Genomic DNA, 27,492 nt, shown 5'->3' with positions numbered 1-27,492 from the left:
CCCTATCTCTTCACTTCTCTTTCTCTCTGCTTAACCGGAAAACCCTTCCCCATCTCTTCGTTTCTCTCTCTACTTAACCAGCAAACCCTTCCCCATCTCTTCGCTCCCAAACCTAATCCCTTCGCCATCTCTTCCCTCCCAAACCTAAGCACTTATCTATTTTTACGCTCCTAAACCTAATCACTTCTCCATTTCACCTAATCACTTCTCCATTTTTACGCTCTTAAACCTAATCACTTCTCCATTTCTTCGCTCCTAAACCTAATCCTTCATCAGTTGGCTCCTAAACTTAATCCTTCATCAGTGGGGTTTCGGAGTGGTAGCTATGGCAATTCGGAGTGGTAGCCATGGCTAGGCATTATGAAGAAGGCGAGGTTGAGGATGAGTAGGAGAAAGAGGATTTGGAAGAGGAAGAAGAGGAGGAGGAGAAGAAGATGATGAGGAACATCCCCGGAAGCCTGGTTCTGAGTTTTCGATGACATGGCTTCTGTGGCACTTGATGTATGATCACTCATCAAGTGATGACGAAGAAGAAGAGGAAGGAGAGGCAGATTTTATTGACGTGGTAGATGAGTTGCAAGATGAGGATGAACGGCGGGATGATGAAGAAGAAGAGGAAGGAGAGGCAGATTTTATCGACGTGGGAGATGAGTTGAAAGATTAGGATGAACGGCGGGATGATGAAGAAGAAGAGGAAGGAGAGGCAGATTTTATTGATGTGGGAGATGAGTTCAAAGATGAGGATGAACTGCGGGATGATGAAGAAGAAGAGGAAGGAGAGGTAGATTTTATTGACGTGGGAGATGAGTTGTAAGATGAGGATGAATGGTTGCAAGATGAGGATGAACGGCAGGTGCATCGTCGACCTTTCTTCTACTAGAGGAAGAGCAAGATCTTGGAAGACCAAGATGTGGAAGACCTTGAAAGGTTAATTAAAAAATATGACCGTTCAGATCACTTAGAATATGATCATTTAGAATATGATGATGCCCTCTTTGAAAGATCAAAGCTTTGGATGGTCAAACGCGCGATTGGCCATAAAAGAGAGGTGGTTTTCCACTTGATACATAATCCTATCGATTTACAATCGCAAGGATTAGAACTGCAGATCATGTCTGTAATTGCATTGGATCATTTAAAGAATTATATATACATTGAAGCACACAAGGAAGCTCATGTGAAGGAAGCTTGTAAAGGAATGCAACACATCTATTCATATACCAAAGTGTTGCTCATTCCAATCAATGAGATGACGGATGTTCTCTCAGTTGAGAGTAAATCCCTTGAGCTTTCAAAAGATACATGGGTGCGTGTGAAGCTTAGAACTTATAAAGGAGACCTGGTAAAGGTTGTAGATGTTGATAATGTCAGGCACAGACTTACAATAAAGCTTATCCCTTCCTCCAATGGAGGGCAGGGAGGTCGGGAAGAAGAAGAACTTTGTTCCTCCACCACGGTTTATCAACACCCGTGAGATGAAGGATATGCATATCCCCGTTGAACGAAGGCGGGATTGGGGAATATTTTGAAACTATTGATAGGATGATGTTCAAAGATGGCCATCTTTATAAAACTGTGTCAATGAAGTCTATTAGTTCTCAAAACATACATTCCAGTTTTAATGAACTAGAGAAGTTCCGGAAACCTGGAAAAGATTCAAAAGGTGATATGGAGATTCAAATGGTGATATGGCCAGTTTGTCAACCTTGTTTGCAAATAGAAAAAAGGAACATTTTATAAAAGGAGATGCAGTAATCGTTGTTTGTGGTGATCTCAAGAATCTGGGTCGAGAAGGTTGAGGAAGAGAATGTATACATAAGATCAAAGATGCCAGATTTAAAGGAAATGAGAAAGAACTCGGTAAATACTTTAAACCTGGAGACTATGTGAAGGTAGTCTCAGGTGCTCAGGAAGGAGCTACCGGTATGGTTGTCAAGGTGAAGGGACATGTTCTCATCATCTTATCGGACACCAACAAGGAAGATATCCGAGTTTTTGCTGATAATGTGGTGGAAAGTTCTGAAATAACTTCTGGTATTACAAAAATTAAGATTATGAGTTACATGATCTAGTACTTCTAGATAACTCCAGCTTTGGTGTTATCATACGTGCAGAGAGTGATGCATTTCAGGTTCTCAAAGGAGTTCCCAAGGGAGCAGAGGTTGTTTTGGTTAAGTTGAGGGAGATTAGAAACAAGATAGAGAGGAAGCGTAGATCGCTATGGTAGCACCATATCTTTGAAGGATATCGTTAGAATTCATGATGGACGCTGTAAAGGGAAGCAAGGCCTTCAGGAACATATTTATAACGGGATTATGTTCATACGTGATCGCCTTCACCTTGAACATTCTGGGTTCATTTGTGTGAAAGCTCAGTCCTGTATGGCCATAGCTGGATCTCGTGGAAGTAGTCATAGATGTACAAATTCTTTGCTTTCAAGATTCCTGTACTGCCATAGTGGAAGTAGTGATAGAAGTACAGATTCTTTTATTTCAAGATTTGATAGGTTGAGATCTGCCTAGAGGACACCCTCCCCAAAACAAGGGGAGATGGGGAAAGATGTTAGATCCGCGTAGGTCACTTCCGTGGTCGTCACGGAAGTCTAGTAGATATTAATAGTTCAACTATTCCAGTTGAACTGGGATCCAAAATAGTGAAGATGTAGCCGGTTGGGATTTTAGATCCATGGACATAACCCAACTTATCAAATCTGTCTTTCTCTATCTACCCTCTCTCTTTTCTTTCCTTAACCCCTCTTTTTTTCTCTGATGATGGGTTGGTTTCACATTTCAAATATTATTGTGATTGCAAAGTATGCAGCTATAGGAGAACCAAGAAATAGGAGAACAATGATGGGTTGGAATCACATTTCAAATATTATTGTGATTGCAAAGTATCTAGCTATAGGAGAACCAGGAAATAGGAGAACCAGGAAAGGAGGAACTCCTCCTTTTTCGTTCGACTATTCGGTCTTAAGAATACTGATTCTTTTTCTGCCCGACTATTTGGTCTTAAGAATACTGATTCTTTTTCGGTCCGACTATTCGGTCTTAAGAATACTGATTTAAGAACTAGATGATTGCCCTTCTCCAACCCTTACTGCCCACTCAGAAAGAGAAAGAGAGAGAGGGTGGACTGAGAGAGAGTGGGGAGTGAGAGGGGGCGGATAGAAGGGTGGGTAGAGAGAGAATGGGTGAAGAGAGGTATATAATATGTAAGTTAAAAGAGGGGAAGGGTAGTTTAATTTTTAAAGGATGAGTTTTCTTATAAGGCCTAAGTTTTATGAAAACACAATAAAGCCTTACCTCAAATCCTTGTTCAATAAGCACTTTTGGCAATAAAAATCCCCATTATGATTTTAAAATCAATTTTCAAGACAATAAAATTTGAAACTAAAAAAATGGTAAAAATATTGCAGATCTATGAATACTTATTTTTCAGACGAAATTGATGGTCTAGATAATTTGTTACAATATGCAGTATTTCTAGAGCTTGAAATCCTAAATATTTTTCACAACCATAATGCTCAAGCCAAAATGATGGATGTAGGCTCTCCAATGCTTAAATTGCAATTTTCAATAAGTTATGAGGTGAAGGCTTTTTACTTATTACTGTAGCTCTATCAAACAATTTTCCATTTTTAAAACAAGAAACAATAACTTTTTTACTGGGGTAAAAGTGAAATAATAATAATAATAATTGGGTTATTTTGGTGTCTACCAAGTTATCTATAATTTTCCCACAATAGGAACCCAAATTAAATTCTTCACAAAAAAAAAGAAGAAGGAATACATACAAAAATTTCCTGCATATGAACTGGATATCTAAGAATGACCCAAAATATTATCCATGAAACAAAGATTGACCCAAAAGATTAAACATTGAAATAAGGTGAGAGAGATGCCTTACTGTACTAAGATTGACCCAAAAGATTAAACATTGAAACAAGGTGAGAGAGATGCCTTACTGTTGCAGTTCTCTGCCACACAGGCTTTGCAGCAAGCTGGCTGCCATGGACAAAAACAAGTATCAGAGAGAGAGGGAGAGTGGGGTGGAGAGAGAAAGACGTTAGAAAGAACGCAGAGGAAAAAAAACTATGAAATGGGTACCTGCGAGAGTCCTTGGAGCTCATTAGAGAGAAAGAGGAGGAAGAGAGAGAAGGTGGAAAACAACATTGGAGAGAGCTCATTTCTTTATGCTCCTGTCTCTACAAGATCGCAATGTTACGTATTCCTGATTTATTTAAGGAAAATCACACATAGAATCCTTTTCTCTTCCCAATTGGTGACAATGGAGATTTTCATAGATATGGAAGACAGATGGGGGCACCCATTATTTGTTGGGTTCTCCAGTTTTTATCGTTATTTTCTGTTGGGTTTTTGTTCACTCCTCTCTGAATTTGGTAATTATTCTTTTTATTCTTTCTGTTTTTTTCCTGCTTTCTTTCTTATTTTTTCTTTTGTTGGATTTTTGCTCATTTCCCATATTAGATATGGTTTTGTTGTCCATGGTGAAACTAACGGCCCAAATGTTTTTTTACTCGAAATATTATTTTTAATTTTCAAATTTGTTTATTGTTTATATTCATGATCTCCATATTATAGATTACATGTTCTTAAAAATTAAATAAAAAAATCCATCTCCAAAATATATTTTTAAAAAGTGACTCATTTCTACATAGACTCAAAAAAATTGAGTCTTTTTGTAAAACCTGTTACAAACTCACGTATCCAAGAGGTCTATGTTGCTCTTTCGAAGTTTGAAGGCCATGATCGAAGAGTCCTCTTACTAGTTTCTGTGGACTTTGACCTCTTTTTTTTTTTTTCTTTGCTTTTTAGCCTTCCTTTATCTCATCTGGTTTTGTGGGCTTGTGAAGTTTTTATGTTAAGCACCTTCGAAAAGAAATCGTTTTCGGAACTACTAATATACCATCTGCATTTTCTGCATCATTTTTGCATTTAAATAGTTGCAGATTTCTATCTTTGCTAATGTGGTGCGTGTCTGATTTTTTGAAGCCCTTGAAATGTTGGAAATAAGTTAGTGTCCTAGTTCTTATATGACATTGACATTTCTTCACGATCCTCCTAATTGACATATGACTTCATTAAGTTGATGGTGTTGGGAGGCTTATGCTTTGCCTTTGCTCTAGTTAAAAACATGGAACTTGGCCTTTGTGCCATCCCAAAATATTCTAGCATTCGGAGCATGTGAATGGAATTGTGTGTATTTTCAAAAAGAAATAGTTGAAGTGTATCAATTCTCTGTCATGTCCATAAACTTCATTTATTTTATTATTGTGCTCAGATTTATCAATATAAGCTTATATGTATGTACTTGTAATACTGACTATTCTTTAGGGGATTGTCTACAAAGAGGTCATTTATTCTTTTATACAAGAAGGTCACAATTATTCTTGTTTATTAGATTTCAAAATAGTTAGTTGTAAGATTTATTAGACACAAAGTTTCAAACAAATATTCTTGGACTTTGTGACTCACCCCGATCCATCCAATTTGACATCTAATGAGTGAGAATAGTTGTGACCTCATGTACAAAACGTAAATGATCTCTTTGTAGACAATTCCATTCCTTTATATGTTTTTTTTTTCCAATTATTTGACTTTTGTCATTTGGAAGTTTCCCCATAGCTGTATAGTCCTTTTTTTTTGGTAATTCAGTGGGGAAGACAAGCCCCTATCCATTTTTTTCACATAGTTTTTTATTGGACACCTTGTTTGCCCTCATGAAGTGCTACATTGTTTGTCCTACAAGAATTAGAGATATTAATTATACGTTTCAAAATAGGAAAGTACATAATTTGATAATTTTCCAAAACATTGACGTTAATAGAATATTTGAAATGTAAATATCTATATACAAGGATATAAGAAAAAAACAAGGATTTCATCATAATTGAGAAATAATATTGAAGTTTGGAATGAATGTGAGAATTTAATTAGTATAAAATTAAATGTATGGTAGTAATACAAAAACTGCAATTGAATTTCTATAGATTCACATCTCCAGGCAATCCAAACAGTAGACATGCATATTCCATTTTTTTCATCAGGTGCTATCGAAACAACAGACACCCCTTTTCTAGGGGACAGACCAATTCCCGGAGAAGCCTATCCAGGTATCCAAACGAGCCTAACAAACTCACAGGGCTCATATAGTGAATTTTTCTTTTTTAAAAAAAACAAATTTTAAATATAAAACAGTTTATTTTTTTCATGTTCATGATCATCTTAACCTAGATCATGAATCCCAAAAAATTTAGATTAAAACTTCATTTTAAGATGGTTTAATGGGGAGCCCACATATATATAGTATGAGTCTGACTCATAGAAACCCCATCCAAAAAATAAGTAGTTTTATTATATATATTTTTAATTGAGCGATTATTATGAAATTGGAGTGTGCATATCTGCTCCCTTAGTCATGAGACCTTGATTTTTTCAATCTGAAATTTCAAGAATTACTTAAGAGTTACTAGATGATTATTCTAAAAAAAAATCAAAATTTGGGTTTTCTAACACTTAAAACTTATCATCTAAAAATTAGATGATCACCATTCAATCTCGAGACATTATTTTTTTGACTGCATAGACGATACACTTTTGGGTGTAGTTTGTATAGAGCCGAGGCTCTAAACAATCAAAGTAAAGTGTATGTTCAAATAGTATCGAGAAATGGGGTTTCAATATTAGAAATTTTTGTGGCAGCCTTAAAATATATTTTCATCTCTAATTATAAACTTTAAGGCTTAAAAATTAGTATAGAGCAGATCTATGAAAACTTGAAAATCTTGAAAATTGATTCAATACATGGTGTACTATTTTCAAAACTTGAAATCTATTTTTTTCTCATCTCTATGCATCTCGATGTCGAGCTGATCAATTTAAGGATATTTAGGCATCAAAACAACCTCTTCTAGCAAAATTTTTGAGGTGGGCTCTAATTTGATTGTTTAGAGTCTCGGCTCTATATGAACTTTCTCTTACACTTTTATTTCGATTTTCTCTGGTTAAGTTGAAAAAGTTACATCCCAAAATTTGGAGTCCCAAATTTAATTCTAGGTGGCATTTTACCTAAAGGAGTAAATGGACATTGTACTCCCATTGGAGCAACATATCTTTGGGCTTAATTTCTCAAAGGAAAAAGTTTATATAACGTTGCAACCTTAAAATGTAGAACTACGGATGCACCTAAAAAATCTATCGGAAAATGTAGTTTTAATGTTGACAAACACTCTAATTGATCATCTAGACATCGAGATATATGACTATGAAAAATAAAAAGATTTATGAGTCCTAAAAATAGTGCATCTTACAACACTTTATCTAGACCGTCAATTTTCAAGATTTCCATATGTTTATAGATCTACTTGATTTTAACTATTTTTGAAGTTTAAGATTTTACAACTAGATATGAAAATAAATTTTGAGATAATCCTAAGAATATTTTACATCAAAATTATATGTTATAATAAAATAAGGAGACGCACCTTAATTGGATTGTTTAAGGTTGCAACTTGATGGAAACCACACCCTTTATCAAAATATATCAAAGAGACTAACTATCTAGATTTAATTTGAAACATCAGAATCAGATTTGGAATAGTTTGAAAATAGGGTTGCTAACAAGTGTGGGCTCCTCGCTGCGTCATGAGCTTTCGAGCCCGAAATGTTTTCAAGTAGCGTTTAGGCCACATGTTAAAGCAAGGGCAGACCTGGGTCGGGTTGCTTATTAGGCTCGAAATATTTTTGGGCAGCCCATGCTAGCACTCGCTGAGAATGTATTTTACATACATTAAATAAGGGTGTGGTTTCTATAAGGTTGGTGTAAAAAATTCTTAAGAATATCTCAATTTTTTTTTTTCATATCTAATTATAAAATTTTAAACTCCAAAAATGGTTTAAATTAAGTAGATCTATAAACATATGAAAATCTTGAAAATGGACGGCCTAGATAATCTGTTGCAAGATACACTATTTTTTGGACTCAAATGTTTTCTTTTTTTCATATTCATACATCTTGATGTCGAGATGCTCAATTAGAGGGTTTTCAACATTAAAACAACATTTTCCAATAGATTTTTGATGTGCATCTTCAGTTCTACATTTTAAGGTTGCAACCTTATATAAACTATTTACATTAAATATTTTTTTCATGTGCCTTAAGTTAGCCAAATAGTAAGCAAGTCTAAACTTAAAACTAGGACCAAAGAAATGTGAAAAAAATGCCTTTAAATAAGCAAAAATGAAAGAGAAAAATATAGGGATCTAGACTATACCAAATGCATTAAGCATGAAGATCAAAGGGTTTTAGTGAAGGATGAAAATGTCAATTAAAAGTAGAGAATCTATTTTCAAAAAGTATTAAATGACAAACACAATGAAAACACCGTGATATAAGGAGCCGTTGGTATAAATGAGTGCGGAGGTCATAGCTGCCGTTGGTATAAATTCGTAGGATTAGGGTATCGAAACTGAAAGAAGCTTTGAAGAGGATGAAGATAATAAATGCTTTAGGACCGAAGATAAGAAATGCTTTAGAACCAGATAGTATCCTTATAGAACTTTGAATGTTCATAACAGAGATCAGCATTGACTGGTTGACCAAGTTGTTCAATAAGGTGTTGAGAAACAAAGAAAAAGTGAGACGAATGGAAGAAAAGTATCGTAGCACATATTTACAAAAACAAAAGAGACATACAGAATTGGGAAAACTATTGATGGATCAAACTTATGAGTTATATTATGAAGTTGTGGGAGAGAGTGCTTGCACAATGACTGAAGCATGAAACTGAGTGTATCCAAAATTAATTCTGTTTTTATGTCATGGAGGTCAACAATTGATATTATTTTCCTACTTAGGCAACTGATTGAGAAGTTTATGACGAAGTGAAAATATCTCCATATGATCTTTATTGATCTAAAGAAAGCTTAAGAATGTGTACCTTAAGATTTAATTCGATGAGTGTTAGAAAAGAAAGGAGTCTCTTGATAATATATTGACTTGGTGAGAGACATGTAGGGCACTAACAATGGAGACACGAATGTATTTTTAGTAACAATAGGTTTACATCAGGGGTTCGCATTGAGCTCATATCTTGTTGTCTTTATTATGGACGACTTAAGCAGGTACTTACAAGATAAGATATTGTGGTGTACGCTGTTTGTAGACAACATAGTTTTGATTAATGAGACATGAAGCAACAACAACACATAGTTAAGACTTTGGAGGGATATTTTAAAATCTAAAGGGAAGCAACATTAACACATAGTTAGAACTTTGGAGGGATGTTTTAAAATCTAAAGGTTTCTAATTAGTCGGACTAAGATATAATCTATGGAATGCGATTTTAGTAATAATAAGAGTAGAGACAATGGAGTAGTTAAAATTGACGGTCAAGAAATATAAAAAACAGGCGATATCTTGTTAATCTAGGAAAGTGGAAAGATTAGTGAAGATATTGCATATAGAATTAGAATTGGGTGAGCAAAGTAGAGATATTCAACCAAAGTATTATGTGATCATTGCATACCAACAAAGCTGAATGGGAAGTTCTATGAGACAAATGTGGGACTAGCTTTGCTTTATGGGGCGGGATATTAAGCGTTCAAGAGACAATATACCCATAGGGTGAATGTAGTAGAGATGAAGATGTTGAGATGGATAAGTGACAAGACAATAAGTGATAGAATTTGAAATGTACACAAATAGAAGAACTTAGGTGTGACTCCAATAAGTGATAAGATGAGATAAAGTAGACTTAGGTGGGCTGGTCATGTATAATGCAGGCCCATTACAACACCTATTAGGATGTGCGAATTAGTTCACGTGGAAGGCTAAAAAAAACAAGGGATACACCAAAAACTATATGATTGAAAATAGTGAGAAGAGATTTACAAACTTATAATCTCTCTGAGTCTTTGGCCCTTGATAGGGTAGAGTAGTAGGCTAAGATTCGTGTAGGCAATCCCAAATAGTAAGGAAAAGGTTTTAATGATGATGATGAAATAAGGTCAACATTATCAAAAAAAAAAAAATGACGATGTTGAAATAATTTATTCATATTTATTTGAAAATGTACACAAAGAGACTATTTACGTTTTATATACAAGGAGGTCAAAGTCACTCTTGTCCGTCAGATTTCAAATAAGGTGGGTGTTAGTGTGTCATTAATTAGACTCAAAGTTCAAAAGAATTTTCACATGACAAACCCCAAGCCATCCAATTTGGCATCAAATGGCTAGAAGCAATTGTAATCTCGTGGTAATAAAGATAAATAGTCTCATAATATACAATCATTAATTATATAGGGACCAGTGTGGATTAGCTCGATTCCTTTGGGTTCATGATGCGTACAGCCCTCAATGTCATAAATTCATGTCGGCCTGTAATCAAGCCCCAAACTAAATTTTCAACTTTGGGCTGGGCCCCAGCCTACTCTATGTTTTAGTCTAGGCTGGGTCATGGCCTAAACTCAGCAAAAACGACAGTAGCTAAAAAAGGTAAAATGTTAAATAGTTGAAATTACGTAGGGCTTCTAAAGAAGGATGTGGTTTGTATTCGGTTGTAACATGTGCACCTACAAAATTTATCATAATATGTAATTTTGATATAAATTTTTTTTAGAATTATCTGAAAATTTATTTTTATATTTAATTATAAAAATTTAAACTCCAAAAATGGTTAAAATTGAATAGATCTATAAACATATGAAAATTTTGAAAACAGGCGGTCTAGATAATGTGTTGCAAGATGCACTATTTTTGGCACTAAAAAATATATATATACATTTTATATTTATACATTTCGATGTCGAGATGGTCAATTAGAAGGTTTTTCAACATTTAAAGAACTTTTCCTGATGGATTTTTGAGATGCATCCTTAATTCTATATTTTAAGATTGCAACCTTATATAAACTTTTTTTCTTTTAAAAAATCTACTAGATTTTATTTTTAAGACATTGTACTTATTAACAATTTATTTTTTACTTTGGCTTTACTTGGGCCAAATAGATCATATGGCCCCTTTGATAAACAAATTCCTAGGGCCTTTGTCTCTCTCCAAATAGACCATATTGCCCCTTTTACCATGGTTTCTTCCTCTTCTTTGTCTCTCTCCAATTTCCTAAGTTATTTCCTCCATCACATTTTCTCTCTGCAAAACCTAACTCATTACTCTTTTTTCTCCACTCTCTCTAAACACCCAATCTGTTTTCCATTATCATATTCTCACTCGAGATCCAACCCAATTTTTTCCTTGTCTCATATTCTTTCTTTAGAAATCTAATTTTATTTTTGTCTCCACTAATATTCTTTATCTAAAAACCCAACCCCATTCTTCCCTCCTTTTATATTCTCTGTCTAAAAACCCAATCTTATTTTGTTTTCTCTCATATTCTCTCTAGAAAGCCAACCCCATTCTGGCCTCCTCTCACGTTATCTAGAGAGAGAATGTGAAAGGAGAGAAGCATGTGTTGGATTTTCAAATAGAGCATGTGAGAGGAGGGAAGAAAGTATGAGAAAGAAAATGAAGGATGAGAAACTTTAAGATTTTGTTTTTAAAAGAGGGGCATATCAGTTTAGGGTGTAGTTGGCATACGAATGCATCCGTAGCTTTAGAGATAAGGTACACTTTCAAATTTTATCATGATATATAATTTGATATAAAATATTCTTAGGATTATCTCAAAATCTATTTTTATATGTAATTATAAAATTTTAAATTTTAAAAATGGTTAAAATCAAGTAGATCTATAAACATATGAAAATCTTGCAAATAGACGGTATAGATAATATGTTGTAAAATGCACTATTTTTTAGACTTAAAATCTTTTTATTTTTCATGGTCATATATCTCCATGTCGAGATGATCAATCCAAGGGTTTTCAACATTAAAAGTACCTTTTCCAATGAATTTTTGAGGTGCATCCGTATCTCTACATTATAAAGTTGCAACCTCATATAAACTTTTTCCATCAGTTCATATACAGTAAAAAGTTGTAGGGCCAAATTAAAAAAATAAAAAATATCAGTGAGGTGTCATTTCTTAAAAGAGACTTTTACGGTTTTTATTAAAGGAAAAAGTTTATAGGAGGATGGTACCTTAGAACTACGGATGCCCCTCAAAAATCTATCGGAAAAGGTCGTTTTAATGTTGAAAAACCCTTTGATTGATCATCACGATATCAAGATGCATGACTATGAACAATAAAATGATTTTAAGTCTCAGAAATAGTGCATTTTACAACATATTATCTACACCGTCCATTTTCAAGATTTACATATGTTTATAGATCTACTTGATTTTAACTATTTTTATATTTAAAATTTTATAATTAGATATAAAAATAGATTTTGAGATCCTCCTACTTACATTTTACATCAAAATTATATACCAGGATGAAAGTTGAATGGCACCTTACCTCTACACCTACGGAGGCTTCTGTATGCCAAATGTACCCTTTATTAAAAAGCCCAATTAGTATTTTTGCATAAAATTTTCTTATTTTATTGAGTTGAAAAGCTAAATATGCCCCATCTGGATTCTACGAGGAAAAACTGCTACACTCCTGGTCCTTCAGGTAGGGATGGCGATGGATTGGGACCCAACCTAGTATCTGATAGGTAGACCCTGTCTGGGTCTAGGTATGGATCCAACAATTGAACCCCGCGGGTTGGGTCTGGATCTGGGTCGGGTCTGGGTCCAAATCTTGGATCCAGGTTCATATAGACCCAACCTGAATAGTATTTATATTTAAATAAGATTTATGATATTTAAATAAATGTAGTTATATATTTTAATTATAATAATTACTATACATGTATTATGTCTAACAAATTTATAAAATATATCTAAATATATAGAACTTTTGAGTTTTGGGTCGGATCCGATCAAGTCTAGGTCCCATATTATATTTTCGGGTCTGGGTCCATATCCGGTGACTTGAGGTCCGGGTCCAGGTCCGAACCGGCCGGATTTGTTGCCACCCCTACCTTCAGGCAAGAACCGTGCAGTCCTTTCGTACACAAGATAGATTTCAGTTTTCATGTGTCATTGACGCAGTGGTTGAACTGCATCGCATGTCACATCCCATCAGTTTACGATGAATGGTAGAGATTGAGTTCGAATTTCAATTTTTAGGCAAAATTATGTCTTAAATGGTTTAAATGGATCTTGGATGTGTTAGGCGAGGCAATCCAATACCTGATCCACCGCACTTTTCCAAATTAAAAGAAAATTTATGCACATATCCTCGAATTCCTATCAAAGATCTGCCCGAATTTCTGATTTACTTTCTTATACTTTTCTTCTATTTTTTTTTTATTAACTAAATTGTCCATTCTTCGGACCTTGAATGTCTAAGTTTAACTCTAGGATCAAGCCTTGATAAGTGTTCGTGATAAGATTATCTTTGACCTTCAAGGTTAAAATTTGTTTCCGAAAGAAACTTCGCAGTATTCGCAAAATCGAATCGAAATAGTTAACTGGACATGGGCCTGGAAGCGGTTAACCGGCCTAACCTGTCAACCACCCAACTCAACCGCTCTAATCGAGCAAGTCTCGGGTGGTCAAAAAAATATTAAAAAAAATAAAAAAATACAAAAAAAAAAAATACTAAAATATGAAAAATATATAAAAAATGATTAAAACAAAATAGATTCAAATGAAGTTGAAAATTAATAAAAAAATGGATTTTAACACATTTTATATTTTCCAATGGCTATTTAAAAAATTTCTAAAAAAGATGAAAAAATATAAAAGTGAGTATTAATGATCAAAACAATTTTTAACCTTTACCATAATGTAAAGAATATTTAAAAGTACATTACAAATCAAATTCTTTATTTTTAAGAATTTATATACATTTTTTTGAATTTTTGTTTTTAAAAAACTGGTTGATCACCCTAACCACCCAAAACCGGAACTGGACACCGATTCCAACCTAACCGGACGATTAACGGTTAGATCGGACGATTTTACGAACAATGGTTTGAAGTTAAGTCTATACTTGAAGTGCAGCCTCGAAATCTTCCAAAAACAATCTTCATACTTCGAAGCTCCGAAGTTTACCATGAGTTTCAAAAAGAACTTCGAAACTTCAAGGCATGCTTGCTTTTGCACGTATCAAGGTGAAGCTCTAAACGATCAAAGTAAAGCACACCTTCAAGTAATATCGAGAAATGCAATTTCAATATTAAAAATCTTTGTGATAGCCTTAAATTATATTTTCATCTCGAATTATAAAATGTAAAGCTTCAAAAACAGTGTAGATCGAGCAAATCTATAAAAACTTGAAAATCTTGAAAATTGACCGTCCAAAAACGCATCACAAGATTCACTATTTCCAAAACTTGAAATCCATTTTTTTCTCATATCAATGCATCTTGAAATCGAGATGATCAATTTGAACATATTTGGGCATCAAAACCCTCTTTTAATAAAATTTTTGAGGTGGGCTCTAATTTGATTGTTTAGAGCCTTCCACTTATATTTGACTAAAGGCATCTTTGGTAAGTAAGAGTTTCTAGAAGTCGGAGTCAAATATCCCACTTCCATGTTTGATATTACCGTGGAAGCTACAAAGTGAAAGGACGGCCCCAAGCACCTTTATTGAAGTGTTAAGATGGGTTCATTTTTGGAATTCCTCTCTTCCATTCTTCCATTAAAAATAATGGTTGGAAGACCTCCCTCTTCCATAATTTGTGGGAGTCCCCTCCACTTCCAAAAACTCCATGTCACCCTAAGTGTATAAAGTTCAGGAAGATCAAGAGGGACTAACAATTATGATAGTTGCTCAGACTGGAGACCTCTCTCTCTTGTAGTTGCTCAGACTGGAGACCTACCTGTCTCACACGCGCTCGCAGAAAATAAAAGAAAAGAAAAGAGACTGAAAAGTAGAACTACATGGCTACATTGCTCTCCTCTATAAGGGGGATAATATTTAACACAGTTGTTGCAACACAGACAATCTCCATTAAAATGAATTTTTATTGATCTCATAAATTTTTTTTTTTTTTGGGTAGTTCATTTGTGGTAATCGACTTTGGGATGTAGCATTGCCAACATTAACTGCTAACTACTCAAGCCCAAACCCGACTCTTACTCTCATGAATTTCACTCACTATAATGAAACCAATACAAGGATACCACACACTATACTATATTTAACTGAGGTACATCTTGTATGCAGAGACGAGTTTTGGGGAAAGAAGCAAAATAAATGCCAAAATAGAACCAAAAAACAAGCTAAACGCTGATCTCACCAAATCCATGTCTTCGCCTTGTGGAGCTGGTTTGGAGCTAGTCATGGCTACGGCATGGGGAAGAGCCTCCACTACAGCGTCTGCGAGGTCTGATATGAAGGATGGATCGCAACCCAGAGCGGGTACCCTTCCCCAGTTCTTGATGCCTGATTCCAACGCCAAATGCTTATACTCCATATCGATTTCTTCCAACGTTTCAATGTGCTCACTCACAAAGCTGAAAATCGACAGAATGAGTACCCAGTCTAAGTTTACAGGACAAAATATTAAGATAATGGAACAGCAACATTTTAGTGGAGCACATAAAATAGTAATGCTGCAGGAAACTGCATGCTGCATGTAGTCATAGATCGTAATCATCTATCATTAACAAGCAACAATTGAGATTAACCATTCTTCATCTTGAGTCTACAAGAATTAAGATTATAGTTAAATAAAAATATTAGAAAACCCATTACATCAGACTCAAGATGAAGAATGGTTCATCTCAATTGTTGCTTTTTAAAAGATGAAGAATGGTTCATCTTAATTCTAATCTTTTTAAAAGATGAAGAATTAACATTTGATTAGGTTTTATTAGGGTACAACTTGGGTTTTTTCTTCTTCTGCAAATATGTAACTATAAGTCAAAAAAAAAGGTGGTGGAAAGAAAAGAGTTTGTTTTTGTGTCTTATGAAGAAATCTTTCGAAGTGGATTCCCTGAGAGAGAGTATAATCTCTCATCGCTTTATTTTATCTTTTATTTACCGATTATCCCTACATCAGAGCACATCCTTATTTGAGCTCGAATGAAGGTTCATCTCAACCATCCCTTGTTGAGAAGGGATGTTGGAGACAATTTAGTATTATAATGCTACTCATAAATTGTAGCGCATAACTAAATAATAAATAATGGTGATATGATGTGGGTTAACATATTGGCTTCATGGCAAGGAATAAGGTTCATGACACTGTCCTATCCAAAAGAGATAGAAAACCTCCGATATCAATGAGGGCACTGGAGGGAAAGAGTATTTTGGTCACATGGAAGGCCTCTATTTGGCCACACGGTTAATAAACATCTCTAGCTTATCACATATGATTCTTTTAAGGTGACTCATTCCAGATTCACTACGGGAAAAGAGAATGTTTTCTAGATGTAGTAGTTCGCGTCCTTGTCTATAACTGGATGCAATCCTGATGTTTGCTGAAAAGAGACTTAAAAATAATCAAGTTGCCTGAAGCCAAAAATTTACTAGGTGACTTACCAAAAAATTGATGCCGCCTTTGCTTAAAACTGAACAACAAAGTTTAAATTAATAAATATTTTCCTGTCCCTAATGTTAATCAATTTGCCTAAAGCCTACGAAAAAATTGACGCCGCGTTTTCTTAAAACTGAACAACAAAGTTTAAACTAATAAATATTTTCCGGTCCCTAATCTTAATCTCCAGTTACTCATACAATTATGAAACTTTTACCTCTTCAAAATCTAATGCCAATGCGATCTTCGGAATCTCAGCCATTTCAGATCCTAAATCTTCTACTTCTTTCACCAACTCTTGATTTCCCATTTTTTGAAACACATGAAGGAATTAGCGATGGCAGATAGCCAGAGACTACTTGTTACACCCACAATTCCCAGATATTGCTTTGTACTATTCCCCCTTTTTTCTCCTCATGTTTTTATTTACCTAACTGCTTAAAGCATATTCTAATAATGTAACACCTTGGGATGTCTTCTCCATAGCTCCCACAGCAGTTTACAACCTTTCATTTCTAGATTAAATTTCTTTCAACTTTGCCCTGACTACTCAATGACCCTACACGTAAACCTCATTAACTTTTTGGTGATTCCATTGGTAGCGTTCCCTTTCTACCTGTTTAACTTTTAGAAAACCTTTTTTATTCTCCTTACCAGTAATTTTTTATCCCTATACACACATTTTTGTCCGTGGTTCCAGCTTCAACACTTCCCATTCATCAAGTAGAGAATTTAGGTTTTATCAGCAATGGTGTTTCACACAATAATCTCTCTATTCCAATGCTTGATTAGACAACAGCACAAGAAAGTCTGGGATCAACTATCCAAGGTACAGTACCAAGGAAATGGCTCAGACTTTCGGATCAGAAGTAAGAGCTCAGAAACATCAATCAGGATAGGACATTGAACGGGTCTATTTCAGCAGACTCAAGATTGTTTGGGATGGTTAGAATATCAAGATGCATAAAGAATTATGCGACAAGTACATGGAGGAAAGCATATTTCAGTTCTTGAAAGACTTAGCGGCCTGAATTCCCACTACTCTTTCTCACCAAAAGTAGTAGGAACATTACTTGGCATAAATTTGGTATCGCAGAATTTGTTATTGATACTGTCAGTATCAGCAATTTCTTATTGATACTGGCCATTCTGGTATATATATACATATAAAAATGCAACTGGATAAACAGGGAGAGCAACAAGACAACATTGTTAGAGAGTTTCAAGAACAGCTAGCCCCTTAGACTAGACACTTCTTCAACCTTTTGGTTGTCTATCTTTTCTTCCACTCAGTTTACCATACTTTGAAAAAAACTTGATAATGTAGTGGGTAAAGAGAGATCCAAAAATTTAAAAATAGAGATCCCTTAAAGATCTCTCTCCCAGAGCAGCAGAGCGAGAGTCCAGAGCAGAATTCCCACCTGGATTTGGCAAGCCCTCTAACTATTGATAATCTTATTTGTCATCGAAGGGCTGACTCAGGATCACCATGATACTTGCAAGTCTAGAACAAATTTGGGAGGACCAACTAGAGGTGTATTCTTCTCTACCAAAATTCCTGTTGTGACACTAGTCAGGTTTTGTGGCAATTTGCTGTGCATTTCACACAAATGTAAGTTCAAAATGGAAAGTAACATACATGGTGGAAACATTCCTGACCACAAACATCACAAAGCGTTCTTGCCCTTGTTTGGTGTTCCATTCCCATATCTAATCTCAATGAGCATTCCTCAATTGCCCTTTTCTATATATACACCATCTTAGTAAAGCATATACATCACATTCCTCTATTTGCATGTGTATAATACATATACAGATACAGATACATTTATGTGGAAATGTGTGATTCTTGTTGGGATCACAAATCGTGAGAAGCAATAATGGTAGGGTTTGGAGCATTTTGTAAACTAAAAGAACATCTTGGGGTAATCCTTCTCTTTCTTTTCTGCTCGCCTCGTAAGGTAACAAACGTAGAGCTTCTTAAACCAACAACATCACTCTATTGTTGTGTAACTTGAATGTCTTCAAGAGGCTGGGTATTCTTCATTGTGAAGGGTTCCCACATCATTCTGGAATTTTCTCAACATGCTACACATCCCTAATGGCCATTTTGGATAATATTTTGTTTTTAGATTGGTGAGGTCATACTAACTATCGCTGCCAACTTTTTAGCTATTCGAAATGGAAAATTTGGTTCAAACGTTCCATTAATATATGAATCATTTCAAGGAAATCAGCAACTTCTTAGTGTCCGCCAGCAAAAACATGGGAACATAGATGAAAACTAACAAGTTTAAACCCCAGTTTGGACAGACAATTACCTTATTGGAACAGCAAGAAGACTCTTCACCCCTTTCTGACCAAGCTCAACAAGCACTTTATCAGTGTATGGCTTCAACCACTCAACAGGCCCAACACGGCTCTGTCAAACATAGTACAAAGCATGTCATGAACAGGATGGAACGATCACATGTAAGAGAAGTATGAAATTCCATAATTGATTTTAATTTCACAGAAATGAAAATGCAACAGAAATGAAGCAGAACAACGAATACTCAATATCCCATACATAAACTTGCAAATTGTTACCTGATAGGCAAGTGTGTGGTCACTTTTGACTCCTCTAGATTTTAGTTCTTTCACAATCAAGTCCACACACTCCTCCATCTGTTGCTTATAAGGATCACCAGCATCTTCAACGTAGCTGACAGGAACTCCATGAGCACTAAAGAATATCATTACCTACCATTTGACCAAAAGGGTAGCAAACAAGCCTCAGTGAGCCATATGGGAAATATTGAAAACTACTAATTCAGTAAATCTCCATTCACATATAATAAACTTGAATCTTCCCATGGATGAGTGTTGTAAATGAAACACTTGGCATCTGCCTATGCGTTTGGTGTTATATAGTTTTTTCGTTGCTGATGTTTGAAATGTAAAGGAATGTGGTGAGACATAGTGACAAGCTAACTTCAAACCCCACTTACACTTTGTTCCGTTTTTTATTAGTTTGAAACATCTTTTTCTGGCTTGAATGTTTGATGTGAATTGACTCAGTCTTGGCAGGGACCAAGTAGGCCACACTGGATCCCATAATCAAAATACACTTATTGTGTGTTTCATTACACTTATTGCGTGTTTCATTTTGGGAAGGTGTCATTTTGGAAACCGTGTCTTCCCAAAGAAGGAAAGTGGCCACCTCCACAGCCCCTAGAGGAAGTCGCTACTTCCAATTTTTAATGTTGTTTAGCACTTGTCGAAATCAAACATTGAAGTACTACAGTTTCTAGAAGTGTCCGCTCTGGAAGCCGCTGCTTCCAGAAATCAAACGTGCCATTAATGTCACCAAGTAAAATCAGCAACACCATATTTGTTTAATAAAAGGAAGCAGAAACAATCATACTTGACAAGAAACCACTACAAGTCTAGAAAAAGAACATCCTTCTTGAAACTATGCTTCCAGGTATCAATATATCAATAGGACTTCCCATCTACTATGAAACCAAGGGTAGTATTATTTGGGATTATTTCAGAAAATAATGTCTATGGGTTAGAACAAACTGAAGTGAAGACAGACTTCCTCCTGTTACACTTATGAAAAACTGCCTTTTCTTAAACAACGTGTCAACAATGATGAGAGTGATTTGAGAAGTTAATCACAGAAATTGACGTAAAATCGCATTCTATGTACTTAACGATGCCACTTTCAGACACTTGAAATGACACCCAACAGTTTTCCAGACAAACCACATAGAGAGCTTTCATGAAGCCCGCAGTTTGTGTAGAATAATTGGGGTTGCTCACAAAGTTCGGGTTACCATCTATTTATTAAAAATCTTTTGAAGTTCCCATCTTTGGAAGCACAAAAAGTTCAAAACTTTGAGAGAAACAAATATGCCTTATTTAAGACATTATGCAAAAGCAAAAACTTCTTATACCTTGAAAGTTTTGAAAATTCCAATATAGAAATTCATTGCACATACCACACCTTGAAAAGGATTAGAACATTATTGACTTTTTCTGGGAAACAATGTAGAAAAATGACAAATATAGAAATTACCTCATCTGGCATACTAAAGCTTTTCAGTTCCTTCTCTATCAAATTTGCCATTGATTTAATATATCCTTCACGTTGATACCAGGACTGTATGATGGAGACAGCTACCCTCCTTAGATACTCATCCTCCCTAATTGGATTTTCAAAGAAGTGATTAAGATTACTTGTTCTTCAGATTGCTCTATAGTAAATGAGAAAATATGATAAACTTAACTGACCAGAATGCAGATTAATACCTCAATAATCTTTGAAGAACACGTATACTTGATCCACTTGTTGAAATGGAGTACTGGGGATAGAGTGGTAGAACAACAAGCCTCGTAATTTTATCCTTCTTGATCTATCATGTCACAGACATAGTATAATCAGGAATTAGCACATCAGAGAAATTATGTTAAATATATTAATGTGCATAATAGGAATTTCTGCATTTCAAGTTATTAGTGTTCACCAGATAAAAACATATGATAGAAAATCCCATAGAAAAGCATCCTAAGTCACAAGACTGGTGGTCATATCTGCATCAAGCAATGTTATCTTAACATGAAATTTGTGTTCTACAGAAAGATAAGGCAACTAATTCTGACAACAATTCTGTTCTCAAATCACTAGCCATAAAAGGCTAAAATGTGCATTCAAATTACAACTAGACCATCAGTAAAACTGTTTTAGAACAAACTAAAGGATGGCTCAAAAACATTTGGTGCTTACCAGGCACACAAACAGCATCAGAATGAACCAACGAAGTGCTTGTCGTGATTGCATTACGGCTATAATATGCCAATAGCTGTATTTACCAACAAATTTGTTTTTGAAGAGTAATCAAATTTAGAGGAAATCTCCATGGCCTGGAATCCCCTAAGATCCCTGGCCCAACAACTCACGAAGATCACTAAATCCTTGACCATCTTCCCCTTCTTTTTTCCTTTTCATCAACATGCTGGAAACCTCCCATCCACTATTTTCTTAGCCTCCATCCTAAGCCATTTTGAATTTCCAGCATTCTTCTTTGCTGGATATACACTTATGACAAACTTTTGAAAATGAATCTTGTCCTCATAGTACACAATCATCCTTCTTTGATGGCAAACATGACTCCTCCCCCCTTTTCTTTCTTTTTGATAAAACCCCTCCTAGGTGGATCATCTTCACTTATCTTAGTACTGCATAAAACAAACTGAGGAATTTCATAATAACCTGATTAAGGTGGCTCTGCCAGCATGTGAAAGGGCTCTTCAGCATTAAAAAATACCACAATATTCTCTCCAATAAGGGATTTAAAGGTACTTCGCTGGATAACAAACAACTAGAGGTACTCAACATAGATGGAAAAGAGTCAGACAGACATCCAATCATCATCAATGCAAGCTGCTCGTGTCTCCTAGCCCACAAAAAAGAAATCATTTCTTTTCCCAAGTTTATTAACCATGATAGACAGCCCAGCATACTATTCCAGAAGAACTTTACGGTCCTCAGCTTCTCTAATTAACCTCCTCAGAAATAAAAGAGAATTATCCACATATTAAATGATATAAATGATTATGCTCATATGCTGTCTCCTCACATTAAAGGCCATACTTACCCAAAAAAAAGCCATCCGCATCCAAGAGACTTAAGTATTTTGGTCTCAGAAACTACCTTGGCATACCATGGAAAGACATACAACATTCTCTAGCACTCTATACTTAAGGTGAGTAGATGTTAGTTCCTTCAAGTGCAGGAATCAGGTGAAGGTGACAAAGTAGCATTCAACTCCTTCACTATCATGCGTCCCTCAAAAAGATCTCTGAAATCAGTCACCATGTCCTCCTTGATCCTGTCCTGAAAGACTACTAAGTAATGTGACTCAAAAGCAATTGTTTGGGGATTATGTGGTCTTTTGATGCTTGGAACAGATTTGTTGGAGATGTCAAACCTGTATTGCCCCATTGTTTGGCTCCAAGACAAGATTTGTGGCACATGATTGACGAAATCATGAGGTGCCTAAGGAATATTCAGGATTGATTCTCTAATCTGCAGCTCCCTCCTTTACGTTTCTTTTGTACTTGTCAATAATGTACTAAGAGAAAAAAATGAATTTATTTTATCATTAGAAACATGCAAAAGGGATTTGACAGAGATCCTATAATGATGAAAATGCAAAAAGCATAATATTTAGAATGATACAACAGTAGTTATAACAACCCGACATTTTAACAAAGCCTTGGATAGATTTCCATTCATACAAAAAATAAAACATTCAGTGTCTTATACAAACAGAAGGCTCGAGTCCCAGCAGAAAATGGGCCAAGTTTCTGCTTTGCCAATGCCCCCCCAAACCTGGCTATGGAGTATCTGATGTACATTCCGGGCGTCGCACATAACCAAAGCGTTAATCTAACAGGAGATGGCTATTCACAATGAAGAACTAGCCTTCATTGTGCAAGCATAATTAGTGGCCCTGTGGATCTATTCAAAGCGGTTACCCTATTATTGCTCATTCACGCTGAGTCTTTAAAACCCACAGATTAAGGATCCCCTGAAATGGATCACATAAAACATGAGTTCTACGAAAATTCATATGTATTAAACTCAAATTCAAGAAGAGTCTTAAAATCCAAGTGAAAAGAAAAAGGTGATGACTCAAAAGTAACTACGGACCTATCACATCACAAACGAATAATCATCATGCGAGCCTTATCCCAAATATTTGGGGTTGGCAGGATGCAAGACAGCGAAATCAGAGAAGTGTTTGGTGAGGACCTAATATGCTAAACTTTCAATTTTAATGATTGCAGCTCAAGGTAGGAGGTCACAAGCTCAAGTTTCAAATATCTGCGATCTTACTGCTCTCCTGTCAACCTCAAAAGGCACCAGAGTGACAGGTACATCATTTTTTATGACATTGAATCCCATCCTCAAATCTGCTGATCCATCTATGTTATTTGGGAGAACAACTATTCATGCATAATATAAATTATGGGAAATTTATCAAAATACACCCAACTGATCAACTATTTAACATTATACCTATATTTAATTATTCCAACTCATGATCATGTACATTTTGAAATTAAATCAAAAGAATTAAAAGGTTCCATAGGTCATCTTTTAGGTGCATTTTGAGATATTTCTCATAAATTAATGATCAGTTTTCAGGAAAGTTAAAGTAGACAGCGTTGAGCCTGCTTCCCAAAAGAACAAGAATCTCGTCTTTAACAAAATCTACGTCAAGCAAGAGACATAGTGCACTCTTCATCTGAAGTCTGAAGTCTGATAATTCAAAAGGCTGCTAATCACAAAAGGACATGATGGATAAACTTGAGAAGTCAAAATGGAAAGATTAAAAACTAAAACCTAGTTACCTTTTGTGTCATGATTGAAAATTAACAAGGTGAGATAATCGTGTACGCATGAGATTTAAATTTTACCTGATGAACTGCATCTTCCGTAAATGGATGCCAGTATCGCATTCCCACATATACATTGACTGGTATGGTTTTTGCTTCTACTGCCTTCTTCAATGCATCTGCCTTGAAAAACGCCAAAAAAAAAAAAAAAAAAAAATTCATCTAATCTCTAAGTTTGACATGAATAATTTACTTAAATGAACTCCATAATACAAAGCATCATTTGTCACAATTTTTTATTGATACAGTTCCACAAAATAAGACACTATGCTCCCCACTATTTTTTCCTAAGGCCCATACTTAGAAGAATAAATAGTCATCATTACTCAAAGCCCATAGCCAATGACTCATCAGGAACTGCAAGATCACATGCAATATGTTTGCCCTTGCAATCTTTCCCACATATTGCAAAAATAACAAATATAACCAGCAAAAAAGTGTACAAGCTAACTTTCATCTCATTTTCATATAGCTAAAGTAAGACCAACTCAAAGCAGACTTTGGAGGTCCATAAAAAGCAATCTTGGCATTCTTGTACCACCCAAAATGTAGTAGACATTTGACCCATTATAATATCTTACTAAATTTTAGTTACTAATTAAAACGACTAATAATAAAAGAGAGACAGTGAAGAACATAAATGATGAAGTGATATCGTTTACCTGTTCATCAGTAATCTTCCTCAATGGGGAGCCACCACCGATGGAAGCATACCCTTCTTTACTTTTGGGAGCCCTGAGAACTGATATTAATTGAGCCAAAGGTCGCTGAAGGAATCGGAATAGCCTGGGCAAACGAATAATGTCCTGCCAAAAGAATCAGGAATCAGTCATTTGAACTCTATTCACCAACTAATTGTGTATCACTTTCATATGAAGCAATAACAACTGAAAAGGGTAAAAAGTATTGGCATTTTGATACAAAATGAAAAAAAAAATATGCAAATATCTAAGTTTTCACCTCAACCAATTGCAAGCATTAGCCACAAAGAAAATGATGAAAAAGAAGTAGAAAAATAAGCAAATACTAAACAGACCCTGAGAGGAGCAGAAAATTCTGAAATACACTGATAGAAACAATATGACACTCAGAGAAGGAATTATGAAACTCCATTTGGTATGAAAAGGACAATGTAATCACAAATCCAAGTTGATCCAAAACAAGTTGTGAAGTTTGAAAACCAGCAAGGAACATTACAAGAATTTTATGAGGATAAACATGAATTGAGTAGACAAAAGAACATACTGGATCAGCAAATAAATTGAACAAAAAAGGCTGAACATCCTGAAGAGTCTCTGGCCCTCCAAGATTCAACAGTAAAACCCCAATCTTCTCTTGCTCTGGAATAGAATGAACTTCAGCAGCAATATCTTCAAAACCACATAACTCTGCTGAGGAAACTGCATTTGCAACTAGCTTCCTCTTTTCACGGACCTTGCAGCTATACTTTCTTGTCCCTAACCCATTCTCATCAGTCATAAATAATGATGAACTGGTTTCAGATTTTCTTGAACTTCCTAGTGAGCAATGTAGCATAGCTGTCTGCTTAGCAACAAATGGTTGGTTTTGAGGGCATAACCTGCAGTTTTTAGACCAAAAACTTTTTCTCAAAAAGAAAATTTTAAGAAGGCCCCTCAATCTGTAATCCTTAAAACAACTGAAGATGATCATAAATGATTGAAATCATTAATTGGAAACCGCTAGTGCACATATGGAAGTTCGAAACAAAACCCAAAGAACCACACTAATTACTTGCCATTCAGTACTGGATTATACCATATATCTTCGAAAAAAAGAGAACATCGAAATTGGTTACAAGTTTACAACTTTATAAGAGTACCTAACACACATTCGAAGCTAGCTAACATTTTCCAGGCACATTCTGAAAAAACCTCGGACATATGAAGGAAGAAAATTAATCCTAGAGCTTGATTTAGCGGACATTACCTATCTGTCACGCAAAATTTTTAACAAATACGGTACCAAGAAAAAAGCAAGAGAACAATTTTGGTGCACTGAATAACAATTTTTTCACCTGGACTATGCACAATTAGGTAATATTATCTATTGTTTCAATGTAATACACGAAATAGAAATATCAGAACTTACCTTTTCAAGTAATCCTTGGAGTTGTTTACAGGGGAAACAGAAAGTTTCATACCATAAAGTTGAGAACCCACTGCCTCCATAGTGCTGATCTAAAATAAGAACTTCTTCCCTGCATCAGAAAAAATGCCACGAACTCAAATGTGTTAACCATTACTTAGTTCTTGAAACCAACATAGACCATATGGTAGAGGTTTATGATCATTAGTGTAGCCTTCAGCACATGGTATGTCAATCCCTTTGTTTTTTAAGAAAATATTTCCGATAAGATGAATTTGAAAACTCAAATTGTGAAACAAAAGTCAATACAATTAGGCATTTCCGAATGATTCCCTTGAATGAAATAAATACAGAGGCTTTTTAATAATTAAAATACAGACACTTTTAAGTAAACTATCCTATTCAATATTAATTTAAGAAGGAAAAGAATTACAAAAAATGTGGATTTCAATGTAGAGTGATCAATAAATGAAAAAGTAATCGAACTCTAAAATATTATTAAAATAACCAGTGCCCTAGCATCCCTGATTTGATTAAACGATCATAAGACTTACCGAAATATCATAGAATTAACACCCAATGTATCCATCTAACCTCAAAAATAATTATTAAAGGGTCTCATTGCTCATTGACAATTAGAATTGAAGGCATCAACGAGGAAACCCAAACAAATACAGAAAATTCGCGCTGTTACAAAAGCAGGGAACTGCATTTTTCAATCAAACAGCAAAATATTGGAGAAACTAAATGCAACAGTCAGAAGAAAAGGTCAAAGAAAAGAAAAATCAGAAACTCAAAATAAGATAACCATTAATTGTCAAAAGGAACGGAAATAAAAATAATTAAAGAAACAGGTAAATAAATAAAGAATAAAGTCTGATACGTACCAGAAAGAAGCGTTACAGTGAGATTTAAGAGTGAGAGATGCAGAGATTATAAGAGGTCCTCCAAACTAGAACTTTAGGGCTTTTGATCAATTCTCTCCCTCTCTTCCCCTGCGTTATTTATTGTATTAGGGTTTATGGTTGGAAGTTTCAACGACTTCCTCTCACTTTTTTTCCTCGATAGGGTTGAAAGAGAAAGAGTCAGCTCCGCTACGTGTTCAAATATGGCGGCCATTTACGCTGTGCCTTAATTACCAAATTGGACGACCTTTAAAAGTCTCCCGGCAAGTGTTACCCAATTTGCCCATATCTTTGAGGAAAATTTCTTAAAGGAAAGGTTTCTATGCTTACCCGAGGGTAGCATAGAAGTTATATCCTCCCCTTACCATCCAGCCGTCCAATTTTGACTAGGAGAGCCGTTCATCGTTTAATCTTAAATTTGATATTTTAAAGTATTTTATTTTTAATTTTTTATACAAATTGTATGAATATAAAATTTCGGTACTTATCATCTTCTCATTGGGGTGC

At 35.1% G+C, this 27,492-nt stretch overlaps 1 protein-coding gene and 1 pseudogene across 2 annotated transcripts; one reads left to right on the top strand and one right to left on the bottom strand.

Annotated features, from left to right (window-relative positions):
- Positions 1-475: 475 nt before the first annotated feature.
- Positions 476-2,522, top strand: LOC105421384 (putative transcription elongation factor SPT5 homolog 1 pseudogene; annotated as a pseudogene).
- A 12,592-nt stretch (positions 2,523-15,114) lies between these two features.
- LOC18443751 (ferrochelatase-1, chloroplastic) lies at positions 15,115-27,208 on the bottom strand. 2 transcript variants are annotated; one of them, XM_088867309.1, is made up of 10 exons: positions 26,968-27,208; positions 26,084-26,192; positions 25,220-25,553; positions 24,637-24,780; positions 23,996-24,097; positions 20,822-20,925; positions 20,589-20,715; positions 19,115-19,267; positions 18,847-18,947; positions 15,115-15,500 (listed from the first exon to the last, which is right to left on the bottom strand). In XM_088867309.1, exons 2-10 carry the CDS (start codon positions 26,161-26,163, stop codon positions 15,185-15,187), a joined length of 1,461 nt encoding a protein of 486 aa, XP_088723435.1. In that variant the 5' UTR covers positions 26,164-26,192; positions 26,968-27,208; the 3' UTR covers positions 15,115-15,184. The 2 variants fall into 2 exon arrangements, with proteins under 2 accessions (XP_088723435.1, XP_088723436.1); XM_088867310.1 differs by having other exon boundaries at positions 26,635-26,969.
- Positions 27,209-27,492: the final 284 nt, after the last annotated feature.

The sequence above is a fragment of the Amborella trichopoda genome, chromosome 5, assembly GCF_054954075.1.
Source record: "Amborella trichopoda isolate Santa Cruz 75 chromosome 5, AtrichopodaSantaCruz75HAP2 v2.0, whole genome shotgun sequence".
Taxonomy (NCBI): domain Eukaryota; kingdom Viridiplantae; phylum Streptophyta; class Magnoliopsida; order Amborellales; family Amborellaceae; genus Amborella; species Amborella trichopoda.
The sequence above is the reverse complement of the archived record's forward strand: the minus strand, read 5'-3'. Positions and strand labels throughout refer to the sequence as shown.

What these genes read in the sequence shown, in the direction of transcription:
- LOC18443751 (XM_088867309.1), bottom strand. Translation starts at nt 26,163, where the DNA reads ATGGAGGCAGTGGGTTCTCAACTTTATGGTATGAAACTTTCTGTTTCC. An exon ending in TCAATTTATTTGCTGATCCA is followed by an intron (nt 24,781 to 25,219) that starts GTATGTTCTTTT and finishes TTCTTTTGGCAG; the next exon opens with GACATTATTCGTTTGCCCAG. An exon ending in CTTCTTGCTGTTCCAATAAG is followed by an intron (nt 15,501 to 18,846) that starts GTAATTGTCTGT and finishes GTCGATTTTCAG; the next exon opens with CTTTGTGAGTGAGCACATTG.